This window comes from Amblyraja radiata, chromosome 19 (genome assembly GCF_010909765.2).
Source record: "Amblyraja radiata isolate CabotCenter1 chromosome 19, sAmbRad1.1.pri, whole genome shotgun sequence".
Lineage (NCBI taxonomy): Eukaryota > Metazoa > Chordata > Chondrichthyes > Rajiformes > Rajidae > Amblyraja > Amblyraja radiata.
Window position 1 is genome coordinate 1,837,497 of NC_045974.1, and position 13,567 is coordinate 1,851,063.

Below are 13,567 nucleotides of genomic sequence, written 5' to 3' on the forward strand. Positions count from 1 at the left end.
TCTATAAGATCCCCTCTCAATCTCCTAAATTCTAGAGAGTATAAACCAAGTCTATCCAGTCTTTCTTCATAAGACAGTCCTGAAATCCCAGGAATCAGTCTGGTGAACCTTCTCTGCACTCCCTCTATGGCAATAATGTCCTTCCTCAGATTAGGAGACCAAAACTGTACGCAATACTCCAGGTGTGGTCTCACCAAGACCCTGTACAACAGCAGTAGAACCACCCTGCTCCTATACTCAAATCCTTTTGCTATGACATGCTGGCTGGGACACCATCACCCAACTAGTTCTACATCGGATTTCACATATATTGTGAGTTTACACACATTTGTCGAGCAGCTGAGTGATGGGTTATAGGACGTGTGTGCATCGACCTAGAATAACAGTCTAGAGATACGGACTGGTGGCCCACCAAGAAAGCCGGAGAAGTTAAACACAGAGCATTAAATATGTGCAATATCAAAACATTCCTGAATAATATATAGTGGAAGGTGGGACAGAGGGAAATGGGGATGGAGCGAGGAGAGAGAAGGGAGGGGGAAGAGTAGGGTGGGGCAGGGGGGATAGAGAGAGAGAGAGGAGGTGGGGGCAGAGTGGGGGGAGGGGAGGGAGAGGTGATGGAGGGTAGAGAGGGGGGACAATGGGGGTGGGGGGGTGTAAGGGATGGTGATGCGGGGTGGGGGGGGGGAGGAAGAGAAGGAATCAGACCTTTCAGCAGCCAGAGCAAGGCCCTGATGTTTATCTTCACTCTACATTTCAATACCACTAGAAATGCATGTTTGTTTTTATAATTACATCCATTGGCAGAGGCTAATAACTTGCTTTCTCTGTGACGTCACAGGTAAACACAGGCGTGACAAGGCTTTGTTGTAGTTGGGTTGCTGCAGCCCCCACACGCCCCACCCTCTAAACATAGAAAATAGGTGCAGGAGTAGGCCATTCGGCCCTTCGAGCCTGCACCGCCATTCAATATGATCATGGCTGATCATCCAACTCAGTATCCTGTACCTGCCTTCTCTCCATACCCCCTGATCCCTTTAGCCACAAGGGCCACATCTAACTCCCTCTTAAATATAGCCAATGAACTGGCCTCAACTACTTTCTGTGGCAGAGAATTCCAGAGATTCACCACTCTCTGTGTGAATTTTTTTTTCTCATCTCGGTCCTAAAAGACTTCCCCCTTATCCTTAAACTGTGACCCCTTGTTCTGGACTTCCCCAACATCGGGAACAATCTTCCTGCATCTAGCCTGTCCAACCCCTAAAGTAGCGACTCTGGCCTCTGTTGCAAGCTGACTGCAGGTTGAAGGCCAGTTCATTGGGATTGGCAGCTTTGCATTTTGCTCCAGATTCCAGCATCTGCAGTCTCTCGTCTCTCCTGAATTTCAATGGATTGATTGAAAGACACAGCGTGGAAACAGGACCTTCGGCCCAGCGATTCCACATTTTCACCCAGAGAATTGTGAATCTGTGGAATTCTCTGCCGCAGAAGGCAGTGGAAACCAATTCACTGGATGTTTTCAAGAGAGAGTTAGATTTAGCTCTTCGGGCTAACGGTATCAAGGGATATGGGGGGAAGGCAGGAACAGGGTACTGATTTTGGTTGATCAGCCATGACCACAGTGAATGGCGGGTGCTGGCTCGAAGGGCCGAATGGCCTCCTACTGCACCTATTGTCTATGTTTCTATGCAATCAAAGTTGTCTGGTGTTGTAAATGTCTGTGCACGTACAGTGAGGCTGTCGCTGTTGGTTGAAGACGTGGATGTCCATGGGGGAGAAGATGTTACTGTGCACCTCATGCCGATATTCTCCAGTGTATTTATTACACGCGTGTATCGAGTGCGTGTTCCAGTCTGTCCAGTACAGCATGTCACCAAACAAGGTCAACGCAAACGGATGTGGGAGGGATCCGTCCACCACAACTTGCCTGACGAGACAAAATACAACATAAATCATGGGTTTGAAATGAAAATATATTATGTAAGTAAGTACGATTTATTTATATAGCACGTTTTAAGTCAACTCGCATTGACACCAAAGTGCTTTTACATAAAATAGATAATAGGTTTCCATACCATAGAAAAAGGTTAAAAAAAATAAAGAAAATGGACACAACACATAATAGAGTTCAACACAAACGTCCCCCCCACAGCAGAATCAAAATTTTCACTGTGGGGAAAGGCACCAGAAAGAGATGTCCTGGACCAATAGACCTTTTGCATAACAGCTTTCAGAAGTTCTGTACTGCAATTAAACGGCTCGCAACTTCAAAAGAACAAAGATAAAAAATATACTTAAAAATAGATTCTGTGGCCTCCAAATTAGAAGCTGTCTCTGCAGCTGCAAATCCTCATATGCAGATGTGTACGGACGTACGTACGGGCGCTCCTCAGCTGAACGCAAAGCTCCCCGATCTTCAGTGTCCTCAAAGCCAGTGAGATTGCTCTGCTGAAATTGCTGATCCAATACTAAATGACACAGGATGGTGGGGTGGTGTCAGAGTGTGATACTGCGTGGAACCAGGCCCTTCAGCCCATCTTGCCCATGCCGACCAACATGCACCATCTAAACTGGTCCCACCTGCCTGCAATTGGCCCCTTGTACCTCTAAACCTACCTACCTTATTCTTAAATCGAAAGTAGACAAAAGTGCTGGAGAAACTTGGCAGGTGCAGCAGCATCTATGGAGCGAAGGAAATAGGCAACGTTTCGGGCCGAAACCCTTCCGGGTTTCAGCCCGAAACGTTGCCTATTTCCTTCAGGGTTTCGGCCCGAAACGTTGCCTATTTCCTTCGCTCCATAGATGCTGCTGCACCCGCTGAGTTTCTCCAGCATTTTTGTCTACCTTATTCATGTGAGTGTCTGTTTCTTAAATGTTATGACTTCGTTCTCCAAATTTCATTCTCCAAGTTTGGAGACACAGCGTGGAAACAGGCCCTTCAGCCCATCGAGTCCACGCCGACCATCGATCGTCCATTCACACTGTCAAGAGTTTAATTGTCATGTATACTAAAATAATCGACATTTTTACTTGAGGCAGCACAACAGGCATGTGAACATCGCACGCTGTAAACACGATAATGAAGAAAGATCTTCAGTATGAAAATAACAAATAAGCAATGATCGTGCAAAGTCTAGTTCTGTGTTATCCCCACATTCTCATCCACTCCCTGTACACTCCAGACAATTTACAGAGTGGCAATTAACCTACAAACCCGCACGTCTTTGTGGTGTGGGGAGGAAACCCACGCGGTCACAGGGAGAACGTGCAAACTCCACACCGACAACACCCGAGATCAGGATTGAACCAGAGTCTCTGGAGCTGTGAGGCAGCAGCTCTACCCGCTGCACTAGCGTGCCGCCCTGTCCGGTACAAACACTTGCGCAGGGGACAGGGGGGGGAGAGAGGAGAGGGGGGGGGGCGAGAGAGGGGGGGGGGGCGAGAGGGAGGGGGGAGAGGGAGGGGGGAGAGAGGGAGGGAGAAAGAGGGGGGAGAGAGAGGGGGGGTAGAGAGGGGGGGTAGAGAGGGGGGGAGAGGGAGGGGGGGAGAGGGAGGGGAGAGGGAGGGGGGAGAGAGGGGGGGAGAAAGAGGGGGGAGAGAGAGGGGGGGTAGAGAGGGGGGGTAGAGAGGGGGGGGGGAGAGGGAGGGGGGGAGAGGGAGGGGGGAGAGAGGGGGGGGTAGAGAGGGGGGGAGAGGGGGGGGGGGGGGGGGGGAGAGAGAGGGGGGAGAGAGGGGGGGAGAGAGGGGGGGGGAGAGAGGGGGGGGAGAGAGAGGGGGGAGAGAGAGGGGAGAGGGAGGGGAGAGAGAGGGGGGGGGGAGAGAGGGGGGAAAGTGGGGGGGGGGGTGGAGAGGGAAATATCAAATGAAAGAAAACGATTTTCAACAGGTAGAAAGATTAACTCCGGAAATACGTTCAATAGAAAGGAGAAAAGAAAAACACACAGCCCTGAATGACTGAGAAGAGAACAACACGACGAGGGGAATGGTTTTCTCTGACTCGCAGCAGAGGTGCCGCACAGCTGCTCAATACTCAGCACATTCTAAGTCCAGACATATTATGAGGTGAAATGTCAAGGCTTGCGAGATCGATGCGGGGCACTTACACACTGGGCAGAAACCAATTCAAATACAGAGGCACTCTGCGGTCCCCCCCCCCCCATCTCCCCTCAAACATGCAGGATGCAGGGCACAGTTGCTGCCTCACAGCGCCAGTGAACCGGGTTCGATTCTGACGGCGGGTACCACTGTCTTAATGAAGTTTGCACGTTCTCCCCGTGACCACATTGGTTTTCTCCGGGTGCTCCGGTTTCCTCCCACATCCCAAAGACGTGCGGGGTTGTAGGTTAATTGACCCTCTGTAAATCACCCCAAGTGTGTAGGGAATGGATGAGAAAATGGGATAAGCATGGACTAGTGATCGAGCGGGTGATCGATGGTCGGCGTGGACTCAATGAGATTCAAGGCCTGTTGCCGCACTCTATCACTCATTTAATCAATTTGAGATTCAAGCAAATTTGACCAGAGGCAGTAAATGTGGAGCTGAGGAGGTGGAAAAACATGGTTTAATTTGCAATTAGAAAGTAATAGATTTTTGCTGCTTCGTTGCTTATTAGTAAACTGAGGGTGAATCCAGACAGGCCGTGGAAATAAATATCTCTAAAAAGAACAATTACATTTCATACTTCCATATTACACATCAGTGTGTCCTATCCCAAAGCAGACATTTTGTCTGCAAGATGCCATCTTTACTGAACATTTGGGAAACTGCTGAAGAATTCACCATTATCATATCGCTATCACCAGAATAATGTTATTGCCAGAGGCTGTGTGTGTGTGTGTGTGTGTGTGTGTGTGTGTGTGTGTGTGTGTGTGTGTGTGTGTGTGTGTGCGTGCGTTAGCGTGTTCGCGTGTATATGTGTGTGTGTATAAGTGTGTGTGTACATGTGCACGTGCGTGTGTGCGTGTTAGTGTGTGTGTGTGTGCGCGCGTGTGTGTGCGCGTTAGTGTGGGTGTGCGCGCGTTAGTGTGGGTGGGTGTGTGTGTGTGTGTGTGCGCGCGCGTGAGTGTGTGTGTGTGTGTGTGTGTGTGTGTGTGTGTGTATGTATGTGTGTGTGTGTGTGTGCGCGCGCGTTAGTGTGTGTGTGTGCGTATGTATGTGTGTGTGTGCGCGCGTGTTAGTGTGTGTGTGTGTGTGTGTGCGTGTGTGTGCGCGCGCGTTAGTGTGTGTGTGTGTGTGTGTGTGTGTGTGTGTGTGTGTGTGTGTGTGTGTGTATCTGTGTGTGTGTGTTGTGTGTGTGTTGTGTGTGTGCATATATATGTGTGTGTGTATATGGGTGTGTGTGTGTGTGTGTGTGTGTGTGTGTGTGTGTGTGTGTGTGTGTGTGTGTGTGTGTGTGTGTGTGTGTGTGTGTGTGTGTGGTTGGTGGAGTAAGTAGAGAATGCTGCAGGCCTAACAAAGGGCCTCCTTGCCTCATTTTGAAACACTGATGGCAGACTGCTGCTTTAAACCTTAAACGACTAGTTTAGTTTAGAGATGAAGCACAGAAACAGGCCCATGGTCCCACCGAGTTGGTGCCGACCAGCGATCCCCACACACAGGCCCGTGGTCCCACCGAGTTGGTGCCGACCAGCGCTCCCCACACACGCACTACGCCACACACTGGAGACAATTTCCAGATTTTACCCAAACCAATTAGCCTACAAACCTGTATGTCTTTGTAGGTGACATTGTCGCCTGTATGGTCGTGTGTAGTCTCCCAAAGAGTCGTACCTTTTTCTGGTCGCCGCTGGATTATCAACATATTGATTTTCGGAGACGGGTTCCAGCAAGTCACCGAACAAAATGGCATAAGTGGGACAGGCCCTTTGTGACTCCTCATGGAGCCTTTGCTCTTTTACCTCAGCTGCCAATGTGGTCTCTATTTTCACAATCCATCTACTCAGCGCACCCTGCACTAATCTATCTGACGCCTCATTTACAAAGGTTACGGAGGGCCCTCTCTTGCCTTCTTGCTCAACGATAACGCTCAAAGAAATGTAGTTCCTTGAATTCAGGAAAATGAAAAGATGATGTCGGTTTTTCTAAATGCTGTAAAGTTGCTGTAGATCCAGGTAAAGCAAGACTGTGGTGCAGAGAGCCGAGCCCACTGAGAGCCCACAGAGAGCCCACAGAGAGCCGAGCCCACTGAGAGCCCACTGAGAGCCCACAGAGAGCCCACAGAGAGCCGAGCCCACTGCATGCGGGTTTGATGGACACAATGCAGTGACATTTGGCAAATAATCTTGAAGAGAAAAAAAAAGTGAAGTGAATTCCCTGGACCAGCCACAGCTCTGCTTATTAACAATGGCCTCATCTGGGAAAAGGCAGAGAATCTGCCTGAATCAGCTCACTTCCTAACTTATTAATAAGGGTCGTCACTTCAGGGAACGAGCTGAAATATAATTGATAAGCTGCTGAACTAAAGCACATCATCTGCTCCGCGCACTGGTGACAGGAGACGGCTGTGAGTTTGACTGGCAGAGCCTTGACGTGTCAAGAGAGAGAGAGATTGCACTCACTCTAAAGCCCTCTGTTAAACCCATCTGCACACTGCACTCTGGTCAAAACATCGCATGAAAAATACAGCTCCAAGATTGCACAAAGAAACATTTACAAAACAGTTGCAATTAAACAGTCAATGAAAGATGCGTGGGGGTAGTAGCACAAGGGAAAAATATTCAACCCACATGGCATCTGATGCAGGGAATTCACACACAGTCCCCTCCAACAAGATTGTATTGTATTGTATTGTATTCAAATTTATTGTCATTGTCTCAGTTAGAGACAACGAAATGAATTTCCCTTACAGGCAGTATCATAAAAATAAAAATAAATAAATAATAATAAATAATAAAACATATTAAAAATAAAATAGAATTAAAAAAAAGCACAAACAGTGAAAGTCCACGACACAACATAACACAGTGGCACCAAGGTGAGGAAGGCACCATAGTCCAGCCAGCCTCAACTCCATTCTTCCCAGATGTTCACTCGTGGTCGAAGATGCAAACCTATCTCATCTAACGCAGGTCAGCAAATGGAAGGTTTAGACCAAACATCTTCTAGAATGAGTGCCAATTCTTCTGGCAATATGGTATTGGAAATAAGGCTATGATGCTTCCTCCAGCAACTAGAGACTGCCTTCACTAACAATAGAAATGCTACTGAACTACTACAGGTGTACACTCAGTACACAGAATATGACTGGTTGCATCAATAGACAATAGGTGCAAGAGTAGGCCATTCGGCCCTTCGAGCCAGCACCGCCATTCACTGTGATCATGGCTGATCATCCACAATCAGTACCCCGTTCCTGCCTTATCCCCATATCCCTGACCGCAATCTTTAAGAGCCCTATCTAGCTCTCTCTTGAAAGTATCCAGAGAATTGGCCTCCACTGCCCTCTGAGGCAGAGAATTCCACAGATTCTCAACTCTGTGTGAAAAAGTGTTTCCTCGTCTCCGTTCTAATTGGCTTACCCCTTATTCTTAAACTGTGGCCCCTGGTTCTGGACTCCCCCAACATCGGAAACATATTTCCTGCCTCTAACGTTTCCAAACCCTTAATAATCTTATATGTTTCAATGAGATACCCTCTCATCCTTCTAAATTCCAGAGTGTACAAGCCCTGCCACTCCATTCTATCAACATATGACACTCCCGCCATCCCGGGAATTAATCTTGTGAACCTACGCTGCACTCCCTCAATAGCAAAAGTACCTGCCTCAACTACCTCCTCTGGAAGCTCGACAAAATGCTGGAGCAACTCAGGGGGACAGGCAGCATCTCTGGAGAGAAAGAATGGGTGATGTTTCAGGTCGAGACCCTTCTTCAGACTGAGAGTCGGGAGAGAGAGAGGTCTCCCTACCGTTTACTTCACTTGGACCATCTCAAGATTCAAGATTCAAGAGAATTTATTGTCATGTGTCCCTGATAGGACAATGAAATTCTTGCTTTGCTTCAGCACAACAGAACATAGTTGGCATTGACTACAGAACAGATCAGTGTGTCCATATACCATTGTATAAATATATACACACACGAATAAATAAACTGATAAAGTGCAAATAAACAGATTATGGGTTATTAATATTCAGAGTTTTGTCCGAGCCAGGTTTAATAGCCTGATGGCAGTGGGGAAGTAGCTATTCCTGAACCTGGTTGTTGCAGTCTTCAGGCTCCTGTACCTTCTACCTGAAGGTAGCGGGGAGGTGAGTGTGTGGCCAGGATGGTGTGGGTCCTTGATGATGCTGCCAGCCTTTTTGAGGCAGCGACTGCGATTGACCTTCCTTCCATCGAGGAGATCAGAGCCGATGATGGACTGGGCAGTGTTTACTACTTTTTGTAGTCTTTTCCGCTCCAGGGCGCTCAAATTTCCGAACCAAGCCACGATGCAACCGGTCAGCATGCTCTCTACTGTGCACCTGTAGAAGTTAGAGAGAGTCCTCCTTGACAAACCGACTCTCCGTAATCTTCTCAGGAAGTAGAGGCGCTGATGAGATTTCTTAATAATTGTATCAGTTTTCTTGGACCAGGAAAGATCTTCAGAGATGTGCACGCCCAGGAATTTGAAGCTCTTGACCCTCCGACATCTCTCGGCCATTTACTGCTGCATTGACCACTGCACCCATGCAGAACTCATGGACTTCACCACTAATTTCCATCCTGCGCTCAAATTCACTTGGACCATTCTCCGACATCTCTCGGTCGTTTACAAGTTCTCCTGCCCTGAACGTTCGTTCCATCCACCCACCGCCCTCTGCGGGGAAAAGTTGCCCCTTAGGTCCTTGTTAAATCTTGCCCCTCTCACCTTAACCCTACGTCCATGAAACCTGTGGTTCTTGATTCTCCACCTCAGGGTACAAGACTGTTTATTGATTCTTTTGTTAATGTTATCTACGTTTACTGTGTTTACAGGACGGTTTGCTACTGAAGGAAAGAATTCCATTGTGATTTTTTCAGTCCGTATGACAATGAAACACTCTTGACGACTGCCAAGCACATTTTTTGAGAGCCAAGTGGCTGAGGAACTTTCGGGAGTGAGGGGGTGAGCCTCTAGCCAGTGTAAACACACTGCAAGCAGCAAAGTGCACGCATTAAAAACAAAAAAAAAAGATTAATTTAAATTACAAGTCTCCAAAACTGCAGCAACGTGGATGTGATTTAAAAACAGCTGAAATAAAAGCCAGATGGTAGAGATTTAGAACACGAGATGTAACATGGAGTGTGTGGTGTGTCCACCAGAAATGATTCCAATTAGGTCCAGATGTGTGTGCGTTTGACTCATCGCATGCACAGCGAGGTAAAACTGACATTTAAACTCCAAATCACCCAGGCCTGCACAGAGGTAAAAATAATGCTTAATGCTGCAAGCCACATCCACAGCTTGGAATAACATTCCTCTACAAGCCTGACAGGCGGAGGAGGTATCATTACACCGAGCCTCTCGGGTAAAGAAGTTCTGCCAGAACCCGACCCAGATCGCAGCTGCGACTGAATTTAGAGTCAGGGTCACACAGCACAGAAACAGGCCCTTCAGCCCATCCTCTCCATGCCCACCGAGATTTTAGGACCGAGATGAGAAAAAAAAATTGTGAATCTGTGGAATTCTCTGCCACAGAAAGTAGTTGAGGCCAGTTCATTGGCTATATTTAAGAGGGAGTTAGATGTGGCCCTTGTGGCTAAAGGGATCAGGGGGTATGGAGAGAAGACAGGCACAGGATACTGAGTTGGATGGTCAGCCATGATCATATTGAATGGCGGTGCAGGCTCGAAGGGCCGAATGGCCTACTCCTGCACCTATTTTCTATGTCTATGTTTGTATGACCAACACTCCCCATCTACGAAAGTCCCACCTGCCCGCATTTCACAAGTTCTAGGAGTCTAATTAGGCCATTCGGCCCATTGAGTCTACTCCGCCATTCCTTTTCCCGCCTCCCCATAACCCCCGACACCCGTTCTAATCAAGAATTTGTCTATCTCTGCCTTAAATATATCCACTGACTTGGCCTCCACAGCCCTCTGTGGCAATGAGTTCCACAGATTCACCACCCTCTGCCTAAAGATGTTCCTCCTCACCTCCTTTCTAAGGAGGGCAATATCCATCCAAATTTTTCCCATCTGTGTACCTTTGCAAGCGTCATTTAAACAGTTATTGTACCCACCTACACTACCTCCTCTGGCAGCTTGTTCCATGCACCCACCACCCTCTGTGCCGAACATAATGCCAAGACCATCTGGCACATGTCCACTATGTCCACCGGATCATAACTGATATCCCTCCATTCCCTGCATATCCATCTGCCTATCCACAAGTCTTATAAATGCCACCAACATATCTGCTTAAACCACTATTTTATTTTTTTCATGCTGGGAAAAAGTACTGATTGTTTACCCTATCTCTGCCTCTCCTCATTTTATAAACTTCTATCAGCTCTTCCTGCAACGTCCAGCGCTCCAGAGACAACAATTCAAGTCTGTCCAACCGGCAGCTAATACTTCCTTAATCCAGATGTCACTCAGGGTAAACTTCCTCCAGGCACCAGGCTTCGCCAAAACCTCCACATCCTTCCTGCAATGAGGCGACCAGAACAGCACACAATACTCCAATTGTGACCCAACCAGAGTCCTATACAGCTGCATCATGACTTGAATGAATGAATGAATGAATAAGTTTATTGGCCAAGTATTCACATACAAGGAATTTGCCTTGGTGCTCCGCCCGCAAGTGACAACATGACATCCAGCGACAGTTAGGAAAGACACATAAAACATTAAACATTAATAATAAAACATTATTGATTAAACATGTGAATTAAATAAAATACCAGAGCAAAAAGAGGCTCCAGATTTTTGGTTATTGAGTAGAGCCTACTCGTGGGAAAAAAAGCTGTTTTTATGTCTGGCTGTGGCAGCTTTGACAGTCCGGAGTCGAAGTGATTCAAAGAGTTTGTGGCCAGGATGAGAGGGGTCAGAGATGATCTTACCCGCTCGCTTCCTGACCCTTGCAGCGTACAGTTCATCAATGGAGGGAAGGTTGCAGCCAATAACCTTCTCAGCTGATCGGACGATTCACTGCACCAGAATTTTACCTTTCAGGGTCAGGTATTAAATGGAATTACATAGAAAATAGGTGCAGGAGGAGGTCATTCGGCCCTTCGAGCCAGCACCACAAACCCGAGTTTACCCAAACACTTACATGAAAGAATGTTTTTACAAACTTGTCTTCAGCAAAGCTACGAGATATTTCAAACTAGTCCGATACAACTTTCATTTGATACCGGAAACCAGCGCATATGTTGCTTCATCTGCACAAGGCTCATTCTGATATAGATTTAAACATTATATAGGAATAGATCTATTAAACATGCATTCAATAAAACACAGCAGTATTGCCTCAAAACACAGGTCATTGCAGGAAAAATGTTCCCCATGTTGGGCGAGGCCAGAACCAGGAGTCACAGTTTAATGGTGGCCGACTAGGGAAAGGGGAGATGCAGCGAGACCTGGGTGTCATGGTACACCAGTCATTGAAAGTAGGCATGCAGGTGCAGCAGGCAGTGAAGAAAGCGAATGGTATGTTAGCTTTCATAGCAAAAGGATTTGAGTATAGGAGCAGGGAGGTTCTACTGCAGTTGTACAGGGTCTTGGTGAGACCACACCTGGAGTATTGCGTACAGTTTTGGTCTCCTAATCTGAGGAAGGACATTATTGCCATAGAGGGAGTGCAGAGAAGGTTCACCAGACTGATTCCTGGGATGTCAGGACTGTCTTATGAAGAAAGACTGGATAGACTTGGTTTATACTCTCTAGAATTTAGGAGATTGAGAGGGGATCTTATAGAAACTTATAAAATTCTTAAGGGGTTGGATAGGCTAGATGCAGGGAGATTGCTCCCGATGTTGGGGAAGTCCAGGACAAGGGGTCACAGCTTAAGGATAAGGGGGAAATCCTTTAAAACCGAGATGAGAAGAACTTTTTTTACACAGAGAGTGGTGAATCTCTGGAACTCTCTGCCACAGAGGGTAGTCGAGGCCAGTTCATTGGCTATATTTAAGAGGGAGTTAGATGTGGCCCTTGTGGCTAAGGGGATCAGAGGGTATGGAGAGAAGGCAGGTACGGGATACTGAGTTGGATGATCAGCCATGATCATATTGAATGACGGTGCAGGCTCGAAGGGCCGAATGGCCTACTCCTGCACCTAATTTCTATGTTTCTATGTTTAAGAATAAGGGGTAGGCCATTTAGGACTGAGATGAGAGTTGTGAATCTGTGAAATTCTCTGCCACAGAAGGCAGTGGAGGCCAATTCACTGGATGTGAACAAGAGTGGGTTAGATTTAGCTCATAGGGCTAAGGGAATCAATGGATATGGGGAGAAAGCAGGAAAGGGGTACTGACTTTGGATGATCAGCCGTGATCATATTGAATGGCGGTGCTGTCTCGAAGGGCCGAATGGCCTACTCCTGCACCTATTTTACTCTGTTTCTATTAGCAAGCCTTTAAGATGCGAATTAAAAATGTACTGAATTTAGTTAGTGATCATTCCACTTTGGAAAAGAGCCCTCTCATTTTCCTGCAACTCCAGCCAAAGTACGCAGCTGCCAGAAATATGGTCAACATAATCCAGGATACAGAAGCATTCTCTTATATAATGGAAACAATCTTGCATTACGTGAATTGTTTAAAATCAAACGCTGCTAACTTAAACACGGACTTGAGATTCACCTTTCACCATCAGGGAGTGGGCTTATCTGAAGTTGTTAGCTACACGTATAAACAAAACTGCAGACATTAAGGGCGGCTGGTAGATCCAGGTTTGCACCAGAGATCCAGGTTTGATCCCGACCTCAGGTGCTGTCTGTGTGGAGTTTGCACGTTCTCCCTGTGACTGCGTGGGTTTTTTCCCACACCCCAAAGACGTGCGGGTTTGTAGGTTAATAGGCCCTCTGTAAACTGCGTCCTTGTGAGTAGGGAGTGGATGAGAAAGTGGGATAACACAGAACTAGTGTGAACAGGTGACTGATGGTTGGCTTGGACTCGATGGGCCGAAGGGCCTGTTTCCATGCTGTATGTTCTGAGCAATCGAATACCTAGACTTTTACAACATCTCTCCAGCAAACTGGAGAAAGAAAATGTTCAACATCGAGACTAATGCTGCCTATTCCACCAAAAACAAGATCACATCTACATAAAAACATCTATATATGTGTTCTCAAAGCCCAATTTACAATTTTAAATAATACTTCATTAATAGACCACAGGATGGGGAAAATGAGCCCTCAATTATATAAATGTACTAGACTAAGTGGGACCTGTTGGGTCCCATGTTCAATCGGGAGGGCTGGTCCCGCAATGCAATATTCCACCTCTCCACCAATTCCAATATTGCTGGCCAGTGGGGGGGCTTTCTGGAGCGCCAGTATGGGTGTTGTGGGCCGAAGGGACTGGTTTCCAGAGGGCTAGTATGGACATTGTGGGGCAAATGCATTCTCGTGCTGGCAGCTCAGCCACTCAGGCCTGGTGGGCTG

General features: G+C 47.2%; 1 protein-coding gene across 2 annotated transcripts in view; it reads right to left on the bottom strand.

The window, feature by feature from the left end:
• lrp6 (LDL receptor related protein 6) overlaps positions 1 to 13,567 on the bottom strand; it is a 128,160-nt gene that overhangs the window by 65,276 nt on the left and 49,317 nt on the right. For both annotated transcript variants that reach the window (XM_033037430.1, XM_033037431.1), the window contains exon 4: positions 1,731 to 1,927. In XM_033037430.1, coding sequence (XP_032893321.1) covers positions 1,731 to 1,927 — 197 coding nt within the window. The remainder of the gene's footprint in view (positions 1 to 1,730; positions 1,928 to 13,567) is intronic.